At 61.6% G+C, this 19,159-nt stretch overlaps 1 protein-coding gene across 3 annotated transcripts in view; it reads right to left on the bottom strand.

Moving 5' to 3' along the window:
- Positions 1–19,159, bottom strand: part of CLIP2 (CAP-Gly domain containing linker protein 2) — a 66,484-nt gene that overhangs the window by 46,938 nt on the left and 387 nt on the right. For 2 of the 3 annotated variants that reach the window (XM_082713901.1, XM_082713903.1), the window contains exons 1-3: positions 18,919–19,070; positions 9,022–9,120; positions 2,225–2,411 (exon numbers count right to left, since the gene is read on the bottom strand). In XM_082713901.1, the coding sequence (XP_082570027.1) occupies positions 2,225–2,348 (124 nt within the window). In that variant the 5' untranslated portion in view covers positions 2,349–2,411; positions 9,022–9,120; positions 18,919–19,070. Of the gene's footprint in view, positions 1–2,224; positions 2,412–9,021; positions 9,121–18,918; positions 19,071–19,159 lie in introns of those variants that run through there. The other variant, XM_082713902.1, reaches the window with a different exon arrangement.

The following is a 19,159-nucleotide window of genomic DNA, read 5'->3' as shown; positions in this document are numbered from 1 at the left end:
GTTGGACCAGAGCCAGAATTCGGACCCCTCTAGAGTGAGGGCCAAACCCAGAAGGTGCTGCGAGCTCCCTCCAGGAGGCAAGAGGGTCAGGTCGGGCTGGTGACCTTCTCCCAGAGTGGCCGCACGACCCCCACCTGGGCCAAGCTCAGCTTTGCGGGTTCTGCCACTTGCCACCTCCTCCATGATCCTCCCCCCCCCCCCCCCCGCATTCCCATTCCCTCCATCCTGAAGGCGGAGCTCGTTCCGCTTCCTCTGGGAAGCCTTCCCTGATAGCCCACTCCTGGTCTCAGCCTCTGACCGCCCCTCGCCCCGGCAGCGAGTGCAGGCCTCCTGACCTGGGGGGAGCACACGCCTCCTCACTCGGTCCTCCCCCAGCTGCTAACCCCACAACCTGCTCTCCACAGCAGCGGTCTCCCGCCACCGCCCTGTCGCCAGCAGTCTCCCAGAGCTCCGGTCACCCCGGACACCAACCCGAACCGCTGCCCTTCATGACCTGCCTCGGCCACCTCCCCCAACCTCATCTCATAGTCTTCTCTACCCAGACTGGTCTTTCTTCTTTCCTTCTCTCACAAACCAGGTCCGTTCCTGCCCCAGGGCCTTTGCATCGCTGCCTTCAGTCCACATGGAACATCCTTTCCCCTTTGTTTAATCTCTCTGGCCTCTTCCCATGGTTCACTAACGTCTCTCATGAGTAAGGAAGGATTAGCCACGTTGGAAAGGAAGCCGGGCCTCCAATGGAGCTGCTCTGGACAGGCCTGTCTGCACAAGTCTGCCCAGCGACCGCACCACACAGCTTCCTTAACCTACACCCCCCCCCCCCCGGCTCTCTGGCTGTGGCGGGGCCCTGCTTCTGCCAGCTGTCCGTACCTTTGGCTCAGCCTTTCCTTGACTCCACCCAGGGTCCAGATTACCTAATCTGGCCCCTGGCTACTTTTCTGTGTCTCCAAACTCCTGTACCCATCAGTGTCTTAACCCTGGACAGCGTCTTGCCTGCTTATCATCATAAAAACCAGGATTTGTGCCCGAAGACATTCATCACAGCATCATTTATCAAAGTGGAAGAATAGGAACCAGTCACCCCCAACCACAGAGAATCAGTTAAGAACCTGTTCCCAGTCCTTGTGTTATCATATCCCTTTCGATTTGAAACTCTCCGATGGTTTCCCAGTGTTATTCCAACAGAAGTGAAATGCCCTGGACAGCCCCCAGCAGTCCCCACCACGGCCCACCCTGTCTTACCAGCACACTTGTCACTGGCACACACCAGCCACACTCTTTCCCTTCCTTACATTTGCCAAGTGCTCTCCTGCCACGGGTCCTTTGCAAGAGCTGTTCTCTCGGCCTGGAACACTGTCCCCTCCTCAAGTAATAGACTGTCACCCTCCGGACCTCAGCGCACCTGTCCCCTCCTGGGGGCTGACCTCCCAGACCCGGTCAGGCCCCAGCTCTAAGATCTCACCCCCACCCCACCCCCCTCCCCACCCCCGCCCGACCAGACCAGCAGCCCCGAGGGAGGGCTGGGCCCACATCCGGTTTTGCTCAGCACGAAAGCTCTGGGGGTTTGAGACTGTGTCAATAAAGCAGGCCTTTGATTTAGAGTCGTTGGACGGACCGGATATCTTACATCCATTAAAAATGACGTGGAAAAATCCACTCGAATCATATTAGAGGGAGAAAAACCAGATTTTCAAGTCGTAGATGCAGCACAATTGCAAGTAGGTAGGAAAAAAAAAAGGAAGTAGAAGGATAGAAACCAAAATAACGGGTACCTCTAGGGGGCTTAGATTATAGACAACGTCACCTCTGCATCAAACTTCCGAAACATTCCACCGTGGGCTCCCCAACAGCTGTCCCCACCCCCCGCCCGGGGACTAGGACAATCCCAGACCCTGGACGGAACACTTCGGGGCAGGGAGGCCGCTGGAGGCTGGAGTCTGAATTCCAGCTCAGTGACCTTGGGCGCAGGGCCATGCCCGCCCGATCCCCACTTTCTCGCCCCCAAGCGGAGTCCGCAGTAAGACCTGCCCCCCAAGGACGGGGACTGTGAGAAGAAACGACACATATAAGGCTAGTTAATTAGGAAAGGGATTACAGCCAGACAGAAGGAAGAACTTCATGTGCTGCCAGCCCCCAGGCTGCTCTTGGAGGGGCACTCCCCACACCCGGCCCCGCACCCACCACCTTCGACCCCAGCCCCGCACCCACCACCTTCGGCCTCGCGCACCTTCCTTGGAGCTGGTGGCCGCCGCCGCCGCGGACACGGAGGCTGACCCAGTGGACGTCCGGCCCACGGGGCTCGAATGCTTCCCCCCACGGCCGGGGGGCTTCAGGCCGCTGGGCTTCTGCATGGTGGTGCCAGTCGGTGCGTGGAGGGTCCGTGCGGGTCACGTTCTCTCCGCCATCGCCCTCACCTGCGGGCAGACGGGAGCCGTCACCTCATCGTGTCTCCACTGGTCCGGGCCCCCCACGGGCGACACAGCAGGATTCCTGCACCCCCTACCCCATGGGGCTGGGACCACCACAGCCCTCTTTCCTAGCTAGGGAAACTGAGGCACAGGGCAGTGGCAGGAAGCGTGGGTCCCCTGTGGTCACAGTGTGGCCTGGCACGTGGCCTGGTCTGCTGGACCCCGAGGTCAGGCGTGCTGTCCCTGCCCACCTCCAGGGCCCGCGAGGCGAGAGCAGGAGCAGGCTAATTTGGGGGGTCTGCCGGGATAGCTGCACTGGCCCCAGCAGCAGCCCTCCACCAGGACCCTGCAGGTCAGCGCAGCCACCAGCGGCCGAGGGGGCCTCCCCCCGAGCACAGGCTGGTATGACGTCCGACATGCGTGGGCAGCCTGGGGCAGACAAGACAGGCCTACCATCCCCCGGCCCTCTCCTCCACTGCCCTGGCACACACCCTCTCTTGCACCAGACGTTCACGGAAGGCTTGCCAGGGGCCAGACCCAGCCCTGCCCCAGGGCTGCAGGCCTCTGTCTGGCGAGGACATTGTCCAGCGGGGAAAGGGAACACAGAGCTCCAGCAGATGGGCAGAGGACGCTGGCAAAGGCATCACCCCCCTGGGACCTCGGGAACGGGGGAAATCTGTGCTTTCGGGGTGCTCGGCCCATGACCCAGGCCTGCCCAGAGCCCCCAGGGTTAGTTAAGGAAAGATCATATGACCCAAAGAGCTCCAGGGCCTGGACTCTGGTTGGTACCTTCAGGAAAGGTTATTTCCTTTCTCTGGGCTGCCTGGGTGTGGGCTGGATGCCGAGCTGGATACGGGGCGATCCCAGTTACCGCATGGAGGAGGCTGCCAGGGAATGAGGCCAACGTGGAGCAGGCGGAGCTGAGTTGCTGGATTTGGATGGAGGGCCTGGATCCAGCCGAGCCTGAAGTTGGTCCCTTGAGCTCCTCACTTACACCCGTCAACACAACCTCACACAAGGACAAGTTTCTTTTTTTGCCTACACCTACTGGAGGGGCCCTGTCGCTTGCAACCCAGAAAGTTGTGACTAATACAGAAGCCCACCCACAAGGCTCACGGCAGGGGTCTGCCAAGCGCCCTCCGAATGGCGGTCAGGTGAGCAAGCTGACCCGGCGACTCCATGTTAGCACAGCCGATGGGGCCCACTGGGCTGCCGGCCCTGAGAGCAGAGACAGCTAACCCCCAAGGCACACGGGGAGACGCATAAACGCCCAGGTGAGCCAACAGGGACATGGGACATGGTTGCCAGCCTTGGCCTGGTCCTAGAGCCTTCCAAACCCAACATCTCACTCCTCTGATGGACAACTCTGACGCCCCCGGAATTCCGAGACCGGGAGTCGCTCCATCGGCGGGTAGATGAGGGGCTCCCTGTCCCCCAGAAACTGGCCCTCCAGCGAGCTCACTCCCCAGGGAAGTGACTATGGTTGCAGACATCACTCTCCGGTTTGGTTAGGACTTGCTGGCCTCCCCTCATTAGCCCAAAAGACTTGCTGAGCCAGCAGGGGGCAAGGGAGCTTGCGAATTCCCCTCCCCAAGGGCTAAATGGCTTCCTGCCCCAGCAGCTTAGCAGAGGGGCCCTCGGACCCAGGAAATCCTAATGCAAGGAGCTCTTTCCCCATGCCTTTTGGGGTCCCTCTCTGCCTAAACCCCCCCAGGGAAAAACATTACAAATCATACACCTAATAAAAGACTTATATCCAGAACACATAAAGAACTCTAATCACGGGGCACCTGGGGGGCTCAGTTGGTTAACTGTCTGCCTTCGGCTCAGGTCACAATCCCAGGGTCCTGGGATCAAATCCCGCGGCGGGGGGGGGGTGGGGTGTCCCTGCTCAGTGGGGAGCCTGCTTCCCCCTCTGCCCCTTCTCCCACTCACCGTCTCCATCTCTCCCTCTCTCAAATATACAGTCTTTAAAAAAAAAAAAAAAAAGCTGGGGCGCCTGGGTGGCTCAGTGGGTTAAGCCTCTGCCTTCAGCTCAGGGTCCTGGGATCGAGCCCCGCATCGGGCTCTCTGCTCGTCAGGGAGCCTGCTTCCTCCTCTCTCCCTGCCTGCCTCTCTGCCTACTTGTGCGCTCTTTCTCTATCAAATAAATAAAATCTTAAAAAAAAAAAAAAAGTTACACTAACTGCAAAAAAGCAAACACGAAAGACTCCATACTGCATGACTCTTATTTATAGGAAATCTCAAAACTACGCAAAAAGAATGCAGTCGGGGGTTGCCTGGGGGTGGGGGCTGGGACTGACCAGAAACAGGCATGAGAGAACTTTCCAGAAGGCAGAAGTGTTCCCAAATCGAACTGTAATGGCCCCAAAACTGGCATCTATACTAGATATCAAATGTGTCACCACGCCGTATTTAAAAGGGGTGAATTTCATGGTCTGTAAGCTAAATCCTAACTTCTGAAGATCACATAAAAAACAAAGCCCTCGAAGGCTCTCCGTAGAAGTCAGTTGCCGGCCTTCAAGGCCCCCTCATCTTACCCTGCAGCCCTGTGGCCTGCCCCACACACCAGGCACTGTAACAGCGACCCTAGCATCAGAGTCTCCCCAGCCAGCACTGCCATGGGCGGCCCGGAATTCCCTCACTGCTCACCTGACAAGCCCCGTCTGCCAGACCCCACGGCTGCCTCTGCTCCTGCCTGCTTCACTCTTCCGACCACCTACATGATAACCCAGCCCCACGCCTCCTCCTCCATGAAGTCTTCCCAGACCTCTGGCCCACAGAGACCTCAGGCTGGCACGCTTAGCCGAGGAGAGATGATACTGTTCTCATTTATCATCTCGCCTCCCGGGAGCCCGCGGGCAACCCCAGCCGGGGCCCCAGCTTCTCTGAGAACCCAGCCCAGCACAGGACCTGGCCCAGAGCCCGAGATCCGGAAACCCCGTGTGAGGGCACACCTGCCATTGCCCAGAGGACAAAGGCCTCCAAAGCCGCAAATCTCGAGGACACTCCTCCCCGGGGAGGACTCCAGAGTTGCCCTGCTCCCTCCCGGACCCCGAAGAGCCCAGCGGCCTCCAGGATGAGGGCCTCTGCCAGGCCTTGCAGGAGTGGGGCCTCGCTCACCCTCCTGAGCCCTGAGGAGCCAGGAGCTGTCTCGGGAGGGGCATGGAAAGCCCAGGAAGGCGCAGGGACTCACCCAACCTCACACGCTGCTTGCTCAGCCGCTGTGCTAGGCCCAGCCCCGGGCCGGCCCTCCCCTGCCTCCCTAGGCTGGACTAACATTTGCGAGACCCCTGGCCTCTGCGGAGAGCGCCCGCGGCCTCGCTGACAAAGGAGACCGGAGGAGCCGGTGCACTCACTCTGGACTCCGGCCCACTGCCACTGCGGGGTGGGGAGGGCTGGGCAGGAGAGGCCAGCGGCCACCCCCACCCCCAGGGTCTCCGAAGGGGGCGGGGAGCTGAGGGAAGGGGAGAGGGGAGGAGAGAAGAAATGGTGAACAGGGAAAGGGGGAGGAGACCTGGGGCCAATCACCCCCTGTGACTCAGCCCTGCTCATGGGATAGAGGTTTCCTGGGAAAAGCTGGGATGTGGTGACAAACTGGCCACCGGCCACGCTGGCTGGGGGATGTGGGGGGAGAGCAGGCCCAGGAGACAGGAGGGAGAAGGCTGCAGGCAATGTGGGTCCAAGGTGGCTACAGGTCCGTAGCCCGGTGGGAACCTGCTGCATCGCCCGTAAGATGGGGTGACAGTGTGGCAGCCCATGGGGAGCACGGACAGGTGAGTCCGGACACGCACACCCCACGGGCGCCCCTCTGTGCCCACAGACGCCCCCACGGAAGGGAAGGCCCGGGGGGGTGGTGGCACACGCCGCCTCCCCGGGGGACTTGGGCCAGGAAAGGCAGGCAGGGCGGGGGCGGGGAGGGCAGGCAGCATTCAGACCAACAGGCCCCCTTTGTGCTGCCCTCAACTGCCACTTACCAAAGACAACCCGGGCTGCATTTCAGGGTTTCCATTTCAGCTGCCCGGGGGTGGCGGGCCGCGGGCTCAGCGGGGAATGAGGCCCAAGAACCCTCTGCCAATCGGAGGCCCAGGGTATGTGGCCCCGACGGAATGAGGGGAAGGTGCCGAGCAGGGCCGTGGAGAAAGCCCATCTCCCGGCTGCTGCCAGGGCCCGGGGGTGCGGGAGGAGGGCACAGGGATCCCCACTGCAGAGCCCCGGGCCCCTCTGGCTGGAGGGGGGCGCTCTGGTAAGACCCCGCTGCTGGCTGGAGCCCAGCCTTCAAGCCCAGGCTTGCCACCCCCAACATCAGGGGCCCCCCTGGGCTAGTCCTCCTCCTCCCGCCTGGCCTCCAGGGTCAGCAGCCCGAGGGCCCAGGCTCCCCTGTCCTCCCCCAGCCCCGCGGCCTGAGGGCTGGCCGATGGGGTGCCCTCGGGGTGGCCCGCGCTCTCACCAGCAGCCCTAAGGCTCAGGCCAGGCAGCCTCGCAGGGGTGGGGCTGGGGGAGTGTTCCAGAACAGGGAGCCCAGGGCACTGGGGGCCAGGCAGGCGAGCTTCAAGCAGAGGCCAGGTTCTGTCAGGTCAGCCAGAGTTGAGGATTTACTGGCTAAAATGTGTGTGTGTGTCGGGGGCGCAGGGGTCATGCAGAGGGAGGACCGCGCAGCGGGGGAGGGTCTCCCAGTCCGAGTGGGTGAGAGGCCCCAGAAAGCGTCCAGCAGTGGGTGGGACAGAGCAGAGGTGCCTGTCGGCCAAGTCACCCGGGAACTGAGGAGGGCACTGGGGCGAGTGAGGGCAGGGAGGCTGCGGTCCCGGGGGCCACTGGGACAGACAAGGGACATGACCCTGCGGCCTGAACCACCACAGAGGCGGAGGCTGGAGGGGACAGGGAGGGGAGAGGTGCTGGGCGGCACCTGGTGGCCGGCGGTGTGGGTGTGGAGGGGGCACCTGGGGGCCCCGCGGGGCGGGGAGGGACCTCGGAGAAGGTGGGGGCTGGGGGAGGGAGCCCGGTTTGGAGCGGACCAGGTGTGAGGTCCCCGAGGGACCCTGGGGGGCGATGCAGGGGGCCAAGTGATGGGGCACTTGGGAGGGTCCCCGGGGACAGGGAAGACCAGGGAGGAAGGCAGACGGCACCCCGGACGGACAGACGGGTGAGAACAGACCGCTTTCGAGGAGAGGGAGCCCCCGGACAGCCACCGGTCCCCAGGCGGCAGGGAAATGCAAATCCAGGCCACAAGGAGATCCCGTTTCCCACCCAATCAGATGGGCAAGAAGTCAAAATGCCAGGTGACACCCGGAGCCTGTGAGGCCGGGCAGCGGGGGCTGGTGGCCGCGGCGTCCAAACCTGGACCACGGGGGCCCGGGAGGCACCAGGAGTTGTGCTGATCGTGGCGTCCACGCGACGGCCGGGGGCGGGGGGGGTGAGTCTCCGGTAGGAACGGGGCTGGGGCGTGGTAGCCGGGGGCTCCGTTCCTATTTCTAAGATTTTTTCTTAAGTCCTGCAGGACGCATGTGGTGGCGATCAGGTTCTCTTTACTCCTTTTTCTGAGTGCCTGAAGTATTCCTAATTATTTTTTAAAAAACACAGAATTCTACCTCTGACGCTAATGATACACTCTGTGTCCATTAATGAAATTTAAATAAAATAAAATAAAGTTTTCTAAAACTGTAAAGACAGACACGGGTTGGGGGGAGCAGAGTCCCTCCCCTCCCCGAGCACACCCACCGGAGGAATGGGGGGGCAGGCCCCAAACTGAGCGGACCCCCCACAGGGGCCGACCGCCAGCCCAGGGCTCCCCAACACCCCCACCCGAGCCCAGCAGGCGGGCGCGACCACCACCCCCACGGGCCTGTTCCCACCTGGCGCGCCCTGCCTGTCCCATCCTGCTCGGGAGGGAGGCTCACTTCGTCTGCTCTTGACCCAGGCTGGGGCCTTCCGCCCGGTGCCCTCCCCGCGAGTTCGACCAGCTCGAGGGGACAGTCCAAGCCGGGAGCCTCCCGCCGGCTGCCCAGGACGGCCGGGGAGATGGCACCAGCCTACCCGTCCCTACCTGGGACCTGTGCCCCGTTCCCACACCTGCCCTTCGCTCTCACCCGGTCAGCGGAGCCCCACAGAGCAGGCCCAGGCCGGGCAATCCTGTCACTCATGGGGCCGCAGGCCAATGGCAGGAGTTGGTGGCCCCAAGAAGGACAGGGAGCTAACGGGGCTTGCTTGGGGTCCAGAGTCCCCCTGGGAGTACCAAGGGGCCTGGCAGCCATCCGGAACCAGCCCAGGAAAGGGGCTGGCCCGCGTGTCGCAGCAGAGCTGGGGCCTGAACGCCACCAGTCGACGTGGCTTCAAGAAGAGGCAGGCAGAGGCGGGAAGACGTCGCGGTGGGCCGGCAGCATGGACACGGAGGGCAGGGCACACAGAGGCTGAGCAGAGGACAACCCAAGGGCCCCAGTGGACCCCAGCTTCCCTGACACCCGAGGGGCCGAGTCCAGAAAACTGGGGTCCAGTCCCACGCGCTCACCCTGTTCAGGGCTGGAAAGGCCAGTTTGTAAAGTCAGGATCTTCGCATCCTGCCCAGGGCCTGGGTGATGGCAGAGCCCCGGGAAAGCCTGGGCTGTCTCGTCTGTCCTACCTGAGCCGGACACACTGCAGATGGGCCATCCTGCCCCAGGCTGGGGGTGGTTCAGGTCCCGTCTCTCAGCGCAGCAAAGGGGATCAGGGCCGTGTCGGTCTGGGGAGGGAAGGAAAGTCAAGGTCAGTACACGTCCCTCGCCTGAGACACACACCCAGAGTCGGCACGCTTACAACCAGGGGACCGCCATGGATCCAGAACCCGCTCCCGGCCGTGTGGCCACCCACACCCGGTGACGGGACAGCTGCGGCCCTCCTGCCACCGGCCCACGATGCGGGCCCGACCCTGGCTGACTCAAGTTGCCCTCTGACCCACCTTTATTCCCATCTCCCAGAATGGGAAACTGAGGCTCAGGCTGCCAGTCACGGAGCCAGGAACCAGGGCGGTGAGGTTCAAGTGACACCTCCTCCCCAGGGTCAGGATTTGCACCAGATACTAAAAAAACGCTCCTGAGCCCAGTCAGTGAAGGGTCTCCCTCCAGCTCAGGGTGTGATCTCTGAGGGGTGCTGGGACGCAGCCCGGCCTCGGGCTCCCTGCTCAGTGGGGAGTCTGCTTCTCCCTCGCCCTCGCGCATCCCCTGTCCCATTTGTGCACTCTCTCTCTCTCATAAATAAATGAAATCGTTAAAAAAAAATACCCTGGAGCAAAGGACAGTCTTTACGATAAGTGATGCTGGGACAACCGGAGGACCACAGGGGAAAAATCACGATCCCGTCTACAGCGGGTACAAGCGACAGCCCCCTCCCGGTGTTCGTGTCCCCATCCCCGAAGCTGTTCCCACGCGAGCGTCCACACGGCAAAGGGGAGTTAACGCTGTAGACAGAGTCAAGGATGCTAGTCGGCTGACCTCCAGACGCGAAGATTATTCTGGATGACCCAGAGGGACCCGAAGTGATCACAAGTGTCCTTCAAAGTTCAAGAGGGAGGCAGGAGGGACAGAGTCAGGGAGAGGGCGGCGCGCCAACCACTCGCTGTGACATTGCTGGCTTTACGACGGAGGAGGGGGCCCCCAGCCCAAGAATGTGGGCAGCCTCTAGAAGCTGGAAAAGGTCGCGAAACAGATCCTTCCCCGAGCCTCTAAAAGGAACACGGCCCTGCCGGGACCCTGGCTTGAGCCTGGAATGATCCAGGTCGGTCTCCTGGCATCCAGGATTGTAAGATAAAATACAGTTTTGGGGCTGGCACGTTCGGGCTCACTTGTCAGAGCAGCAAAAGGAAACGAATACATTGACTTCACGTGGGAGGGACAGTGCGCCTAACCGAGAAAGGCCAAACAATCTAGCTTTTAGCAGAAGACACGAGAGAAGATCTTCATGACACCGAGGTGGGCTAAGGTTGCTTAACCAGGACCCAGGGAGCGCTGGAAAGCAGGGAAAGGATGGACACACGGACATGATTAAGATTAAGAGCTTCTGAACGTCAAAGGACAACACGGAGAGACAGAGTGTGTGTCAGGAGTTAACCACGGAATAGGAAGGGTATGTTCGCAATTACTACGTACCACGAAGGATTCCTACTCAGAACACAGAAAAGCCCAACAAATCAAGATCAGCCAAACACCTGGCCAAGCCCTACACAGAAAGAGGGCATTCCAAACACCAGCAAGCAGGGGCGCCCGGGGGCTCGGTCCGTTAACCTCTGGCTTCGGCTCAAGGTCATGATCCCGGGCTCCTGGATCGAGTCCCCCATCAGGCTCCCTGCTCAGTGGGGAGCCTGCCTCTCCCTCTCCCCCTGCCTGCTGCTCTCCCTGCCTGTGCTCATTCTCTCTCAAATGAATAAATAAAATCTTTAAAAAATAAGTAAATACAATAAAATTCTAACAAACAGTCGCACAAATGCAGGACAACTGATCGGCAGATGCCACAGGGGAACGGGGACATCCCAGTGGGGACGACGGGCAAAACAGTGGAAGGGGATGAAAAGGCACAAACTTGGGGCGCCTGGGGGGCTCAGTGGGTTAAGCCTCTGCCTTGGGCTCAGGTCATGGTCTCAGGGTCCTGGGATCGAACCCCACATCGGGCTCTCTTCTTAGCGGGGAGCCTGCTTCCTCCTCTCTCTCTGCCTGCCTCTCTGCCTACTTGTGATCTCTGTCAAATGAATAAATAAAATCTTTAAAAAAAAAAAAAAGGCACAAACTTGTAGTTATAAAATAAGTCCGTCCCGGGGACGAAAAGCACAGTACAGGGACCACAGTCAGTGATATCATCAGAACCTCACGTGGCGACAAGACGGGACCACACTTACTATGAAGCGACCCGAACAACGTACAGACTTGTCAAGTCACTGTCGTATGCCCCAAACTGATAATGTTATGTGTCAAGTACAATTAAAAATAAAAATACATGGGGCCCCTGGGTGGCTCAGTGGGTTAAGCCTCTGCCTTGGGCTCAGGTCATGGTCTCAGGGTCCTGGGATCGAACCCCACATCGGGCTCTCTTCTTAGCGGGGAGCCTGCTTCCTCCTCTCTCTCTGCCTGCCTCTGCCTACTTGTGATCTCTGTCAAATAAATAAAATCTTTTAAAAAATTAAATTAAATTAAATTAAAAATAAAAGTAAAAAGTAAAAATAAAATAAATAAAAAGTGAAAATACAGCGGTGCCAGGGGGGGCTCAGTCAGTTAAGCATCTGACTCTTTTTTTTTTTTTAAAGATTTTATTTATTTATTTGACAGAGAGATCACAAGCAGGCAGAGAGGCAGGCAGAGAGAGAGAGGAGGAAGCATGCTCCCTGCTGAGCAGAGAGCCCGATGTGGGACTCGATCCCAGGACCCTGAGATCATGACCTGAGCCGAAGGCAGAGGCTTAACCCACAGAGCCACCCAGTCGCTCCAAGCATCTGACTCTTGATTTCGGCTCAGGTCACGATCTCAGGGTCGTGAGTTTAAGGCCCCGGGCTGAGCCCGGGGCCTACTTAAAAATAAACAGACAAATAAGTAATACAATATAAATATAAATAAGCAAACAAATAAGTAAAAATGAAGATGCCAGAAATCAGGGAAGGGGTCCCCCCTTGGGTCATGGGTACTGACTGTAAGGACAAGCCAAGAGGGGCCCTGGGGAGCCAGCTGGTTCTCGCTCCCGATCTGGGTCTGTTACACAGGCGTTTCGGTTGGAGAAAATTCAACAAGCACCATGCACACTTTTCTGTACGGATGCTATATTTCCATAAAAAGGTTTTATGGCAATATAAACATTTTATGGAAATACCTATATGTTTCTAATATATATACACATATTTTTTTTTCTTTCCCTAATACCTAGGCTGGGGGGTGGGCAGCAGCAGAAGCAGAGGAAGCAGGGGTGGTCCCTGCCTCTGGGGTCTCCCCCCCCACCAGCCCAGGAGGTGGTGCCGAACCCTGGGGCCCATGCGAGCTCCTGTCTGCCATCCCCCCACACACAGCGGGGCCTGCAAGCTCCCCGCGGGCAGGCCCAAGCCCCACCGAGCTCAAGCACCTAGAGCCTGACACGCAGCAGGACTGTGCTCGTTGGACGGCCTCCAGCACGCCCACCTTCCTCCCTCAACGAAGCATGCAAGTCAGCACCCCAGCCTCCCCTCCCGAGCCTTCCCCTGCAGGCCAGGGGCAGGTTGGAGGCTGAGACCACGGAGCTGGGCCTGTCCCCTCACGGACACAGCAGGACAGAATGCAAACTGGGGCCCATGTGGGAGCCTGGAGAAGGGACGAGCCAGCTGGGGGGCCACGGGGCACCATCTATGCACCCAAAGGGCAACCCAGGGCTGTTGGCAGGGGGTGGGGAGCGCTGGGTGGGGAGGGGCAGAAGCTGGTGGCTCCAGGGGTGAGATCCGTCGCTAGCAAGCCCTCACAGTCAGGGTTTCCTTTTAGTGCTTCCAGAAAAGCAACGACCACCCCCAGCCTCCAAATGCTAGCGGAATGCCACAGACGCCCGCCCACCCACACAGAGTGTCACATCGCCGGGGCCTCGCACGCGCCGTTCCCTCTGCCCAGGATGCCCTTCCTTTCCTCGGCTGGTAAACTCCCTCACCTCGGGCTGAAAGCGGCTCCCAGAGGGCCGTCCTCTGCCTCTGTTGCTCAGTGCCGGGCTCGGTACCTAGGACAGCGCCCAGCACACGGCCCTCCGCGGTGAACACAGGCGTGAGGAAGGAAACATGAATGAACAGAAATGCCCTCCTCGGCCGTCCTCGTCCTGCCCGTGGTTAGCTGGAGGCCCACAGCAGCCCGTCCACGCGCCATCGCTGCGTTCGCTGGCCAGCTTGGAGCCGTCTCCGGGAAAGGAAGAACGTTCCAAAACAACCAGCAGCCGGCGCACAGAGTGGATGCTAACCACACGTGGGTCCGGTGAACAAAGAAGCTGGCAGTGAGCCTCCCATCACTGGAGGGGATCAAGCAGAGACTTGAGTCTGCTCTCAGAGCACGTTTCTGCTCCAGTTGGCACAGCCGCCCTGGGAGGCTCTCCCGAACCCACACAGCGTCGGACCCCGTCAAGAGCAACATTAACCGTTAATGGGCCGTGCTGAGCACCCACAGCCCCCCACGGCGGGTCCACCGCAGGGAGAAAGGGGACCCCATGTCCGCACCACGCCCATCACAGAGAACCTGCTTCTTCACTGCGCTGCACTCAGACCCTGTGTGGCTGTCCTAGGGGTGGGGGCTTCAAGGGGGATAGACCATCCCTTTCCCTGAGCTCCTCCAGCCTCGGGAGCCACGGACCTGCACGGTCTGTTCTGCTCCAGACGCCGGTCCGAGTGCTGGACAAATACCAGCACAGCAGACCTTCGCGGCAGCCCTGTTAGGAGCGCACCCACTCTCCAGGTGGGGAAACTGAGGCCTGGAACGCTCCATCCTTTGCCCACGGTGACAAGGCTGACCGAGCAGGCGTGGAATTTGAACTCAGACCCTCTGGCCGCAGAGCCTGAGCTCTTGACCGCTTTCCTGACTTTCTCAGAACCCAGACGGCCTCTCCTCCAGACACCAGGGATGAGGTTTGGGCAAGAGGTCAGGAGGGCAGCCCGAGGCCACGGTCTGCCACATCCCCGCCCACCGGCCCAGGCCCTGCCTGCCTCTGGCCTCATTTCCCGCCCCACCCCCAGCAGTCTTCGTTCCGCCTCCTTGAACTTCTCCGGGCTCCTGGAGGCATCTCACCCCACCCGCTCGCCCTGCCCAAATGCCTCTCCCCTCTTCTACCCCTCGGCCAAATCCTGGGGCCGACTGGGCACACAAGCTGGGTGCCGCATGTCCTGGCCCCATGCCCCCCTCGTGGGACAGGGATTCCTGGGCACAGAGCAGCGTGGCTCCTGGTTCCCGGGCTCTCACCCACACCTGGGACCGGTTAGACCCCAGGGAGGGGCTGGCTGTGCACAAGAGCCCCAGCTCTCAGCTGGGGGCAGGGACCCTCCAGGGGGAGGCTTCGAAGAATCAAGGGGCAGCGGCTGCCCCCGCTGTCCAACCCTCAGGCTTGGGCGGGACACACAGCGGGGCTCACGCAAGGCGAGGTGACCCTACAGCCCCTCCAAACTCCTGCTCCTTCCTCGGATCTGGCTGCCGGAAAGCTCGGAGTCAGATTACCTCCGGGAGAAGGTCCGGTGGCCCCTCCAGCTCCGTTTGATTTTTGATCTTCCTCTGGCTCAACTTTCACACGCCTTTTCTGCCCCCTTATACCGCGTTTCCTTCGGCAAATCACCTGCCAGCCCTTTCGGGGGTCAAAGAGCGCGCGAGACCCTGGTGAAGGTCCTCCTCTCTCCTTTGCCCTGAGCGCCGTGTGCCCAGCTCAGCCCCTGGTCTGAAAGAGCTGGGTCAACACACCAACGAGCTTATGCAAGGAACAGCCTACAGCAGAAAGGGAACAGCCTGAGCGGAGTCAGGATACAGGGAGGCAAACCCCCCCCCAGACACCGAACGTCGCTCCCTCCCTCGTGGCCAGTCTGGCTTCACGCCCCACTTGGAAGATGGTGGGCTGCAGGCGGAGCCCCCCAGCTGGAAAAACAGGGACCCCGGGGGAGCCTCAAATTCCAACCCCTCACGGCAGAGAAGCCGCGAGGGCCAAGACGGACGTGAACTCGGAGCGGGTGTTTTCCTGGGCGGGCAGAGTCCGGGACAGACTCCAGGGACGCCCGAGAGCTGCCCAGAGAGGACGGCACGGCCACGTGGACAAAACCCCATGCCTCGTAATGAAAGCCACCCGCCGGGCTCTGCTTCCTACTCGGAAGGGAAACATTTCATTATCATTTTGAATCATTTCCTCTGAAAACATGAGTTTTGTATGACTGTTTCTGCACACACACACACACACACACACACACTGTTCCCCCTGGGGGAACAGGGCAGGCTGTGGGGTTGCCGGGGTCCCGGGCTGGCAACCGGGCCTCCGGTCTCCAGGTCCTGAAGGGAGGACCCTCATCGGCTTCTGTGCCACAGCTTGTGGGGCGGCAGGTGCCGTGGCTCACGTCCCCTCTGTCCCTCGCCGTCCCCCCGCCATCCCTTCCCCCCAACCCAGGTCGGACCGGTGCACTCCAGCTACTCCCAAGAAATCACCCAGTCAACTGGCCTGGGTCGGCCTCTCCCATCAGACCCCGAGTACCCAAGGGGGGGCAATGCCCCATTCACCCGACCTCCCCCAGCACACGCCCCCAGCACACAGCAGGCAACCATCACCCCAAGGCAGGATCCGCAGCCCCCAGCCCCGGAGCCCACCTGGGCTGCCCCCCCCACCGCCAGCTGAGCGGCAGGGTGGGTCCCCTCACCCAAGCTGGGCCAGTCAGTCTCTCTAGCACCCCCAGAACGAGGGGGGCCCCACAGGAGGTCCTGGGGCCTCAGTTATAGTCACCACTCAGGGCAGCCGGCAACCCAGACAGAGCCAGCCTACAGGGAGGGGGGCAGGGACAGATGCAGTGGGAGAGGAGGAGAAAATGAAACCCCGGTCCAGAAAGCAGCAAGCCAGAGGGGGTCCTGGAGGACCCCAGGGCCGCCTGTAACTGTCGGCTCTACCAGTTCCCCTTCTCCCTTAATCTAACTGAAAGGAGTTTCCTGAGCCCTGCAAAAGCAGAGAATCCCCAAAACACGGGTCAGGACTCTCCCCGCCTTGGACTTGGGCAAACTGGGGTGGTGTCCGAGGAAGGCATGGCCCAAACGGAGCCCTGGTGATAATGTACATAGTATGGTAGCCTGTCTCCCCTGGGAAAAAACAGTTGGTGCTTAATGGATGCACAAAAGGCAACCAGGGAAAGCTCTCTGGGTCCTCACTCCCGCATCTGTGAATACAAGCATTTAGAGAGCTCGGGAAAGGGTTCCTGGCAGAGCAAGGGCTTGGGTATGTGTTGCTGTTGTTTTAAAAACCTACACAAAAGCTGAGTTCTCCCCCCAGGACCTCAGGGCAGGCGCTCAGGTCTGAATGTCTGTGTCCCACCCCCCAGGTTCATATTTGAAACCTAACCCCAACGGGATGGTATGGGGGGGAGCTTTGGGAGGTGACATCTGTCCTGAACGGGATCAGTGCCCTCGTAAAGGGGACCCCAGACAGCTCCCAAGTCCCTTGTGCCAGATGCAACTACAAGAAGTCTGCATGCCCGGAGAAGACCTCCCCCATCGGAGCTGGCACCCCGAGCTTGGACTTCCAGCCTCTAGAACCGTAAGAAATCTATTTCTGTTGGACCTAAGTCACCCAGTCTGTGGTATTTTGTTCCAGGGGCTCCGATGAAGACGGGGTCAGGAGCGCTGTCCCCACTCTGGGCATGGAAGCAGAGGTGGGAGACGTGGCTTCAAGAGGACCGGGGTCAATCTTCAGGGTGGCAGGGTCAGGGAGGGGAGGGCCGGACGGCAGTGTTTCCCCCACATCACAGACGAGAACAGAGGGAGCAGCCCCGGGAAGGAAACTGCGGTGAGCACCTGAGGGGGTCGATAACAGGCAGGACTGCCCCGCGGGGCACAAATAGCGGGGGAGGGGACAAGGGGGACGAGCCACGCAGTTGTGGACAGAGGCTGGACCCAGGTCACTAGCAAAACAAACACTGGGCACCCTCCCCGTCCCTGGGCACACACTTTACACACATCCATCCATCAGATTCCCACAGCGACTCTAAAAAGGCAGAGACCCTAAGCACCCTCATTCTAAAGGACAGGGAAACTGAGCCAGAGAAGTAACTTGTCCGAGGTCACACAGCTAATAAATAACAGAGCTGGAACCCAGGCTGCCGGCTGCCGGCTTCCCAACTCAACCACCCAAGCAAGCCAGGAGATACTGAAAAGGGCCTGCTGGGTGGCTGAATCCCCCCCAGCTTGGGATTTCAAGCTCGGGGGCAGGATCCCAAACACCACCAGCCTCCCTCTGCCAGGTCCTCTGCCTTTGAAGCTCTGCTCCATCTCTCTCCCCACCCCATGCGACCCAGAACCCGTACCCCAGCATCTCTCCCCGGCCAGGCCCCGCAAACGCCAGTGCAGCCTGGGCTCACAGTTCATGGAGGAGGGAGCTCGGCGGGGGTGGGGGGAACATCTGCAAAAGTAGGAAGGGGAAAACCATCCCTTTCTTCAGCACAAGTTCCCCTGCCTTAAACCCCACACCCCAGTCATCTAAGTCCTTTGCCACTCCTCCAACCCAACAGCCACCAGGCCTCCTTTTGGGACTCCAAGCCTCTGCCCCTGCGACTTTGCCTGCCTGAAACCCCCTTTGGCATCCTGGCAGCAAACTGTGGCTCAGGGTTCTAACCAGCTTCCTCCTCCACCCCATCATCCAGGGGTCCCTCCTGTGTCCTCCCAGCTCCCCCACCCAGCGGGCCATCGGTGCCGCCGGGCTGTGCTCCTTTGGGGCAGCGAGGCTGGTTCCAGGGACCTGCCCGCCCCTGGCAGTGCTGGGACAGGTGACAGCAGCCTGATGAATGAAGGACTCATTGTTTACATTACAACTGGTGGGGTGTCTTGCCCCACGTGGCCTTCCCAGCACTCCCCTCCGCTGCCTGCAGCCCTGGGTCAGTGCTACCCCCATGAACCTCCCTTGGGTATCTTACAGGGGTGAGGACACCCCCCCCCCCCAAACTGGACTCCTACTTCTCACCCACATGGGAGCGGCGGGGTATCAAAGGTGGCGGATGCCGGCTGGGTGTGTGACCCTCCCCAAGATGCCCCCCTGCCCATCCTGCCCGGAGTGGGGCTGGGGCCTGGTGACAGCGCCCAGGGGGCACCCGCCCCGCCCAGCCCCCCGCCTGAAGGGCCCAAACGGGCGCGCCCTGGAGGCCAGGGCGAAGCATCTCGGCGGCGAAGGCCCCTCCCTACGGGGAGGGCAGAAAATCTGCTGCCTCACCAGCTCCCAGCGCCAGCCCTGGGGGGGCACCCCTGCGGGAAGCCGCCCTGCCCCAGCCTCCCCCTCACCCCTCCACCCTGCACTTCAACCAAGTTTTGCGAAGGCAACGGGCCGGCCGACCCCAGCCGGCGGGGCGGAGGCTCCGAGCTCCCCCAGAGCCGGAGATCTGGACAAGGGGGCCGCGCGGCCGCGCCCACCCGGCTGGGGCACCCCCGCCCCGCCCCCCACCGTCCGGGAGCCCCGAGAGCCCTGCGGCGTCCGGCCGCCCCGCGCTGCCCTTGAGGCCCGGGCCGGGCACCCCCCCCCCCCGCCCCCCGGCAGCTGTGCGGAACCCGGTCTGCGGGTGCGGGCGCCGAGGGAGCCGGCGCTGCCTCCACGCGCCCACCCGCGACCCAGGGAGCCCCCCAACGCCGGCAGCCGCCCCTCCTCGCCGGCGGGCGACCGGGAAGTTGGGGGTGCGGGGGAGCACCTCCCGCTCACGCCCACCCGCCGGCCCCCGACCCGCCCGCCCGCCCCACGCCCCGACAATGCCGCCCCCGCCGGGCCGCCGCCGCCTCCCGCACCGCCCGCTCCTTTGTTGCCCGGCGAGCCCCCTCCCCCGGACCTCCCCCCCGAGCCCCGCGGCTCCTACCTGCGCCCCTCCGGCGGCGGGCTGCACGGCGGGCGCCTCGCGGCCCGGCCTCCTCCGCTCCCGGCCGGGGCGCCGCGGGGGGAAGAGGATGCTGCGGCCCCTCCCCGCGCGCCGCTGCCCGCCGGCCGCAGCCCCTCCCCGCGCCCGGGCTCCGCGCTCGCGCTCCGGGCCCCGGGCCTCGCGCCCGGGCGGCGGCGGGAAGGCGGGAGGCGCGGACCGAGCAGCCCCGGCCGCCGCCTGC

Source organism: Mustela nivalis, assembly GCF_964662115.1.
Source record: "Mustela nivalis genome assembly, chromosome: 19".
NCBI lineage: Eukaryota > Metazoa > Chordata > Mammalia > Carnivora > Mustelidae > Mustela > Mustela nivalis.
The sequence above is the reverse complement of the archived record's forward strand: the minus strand, read 5'-3'. Positions and strand labels throughout refer to the sequence as shown.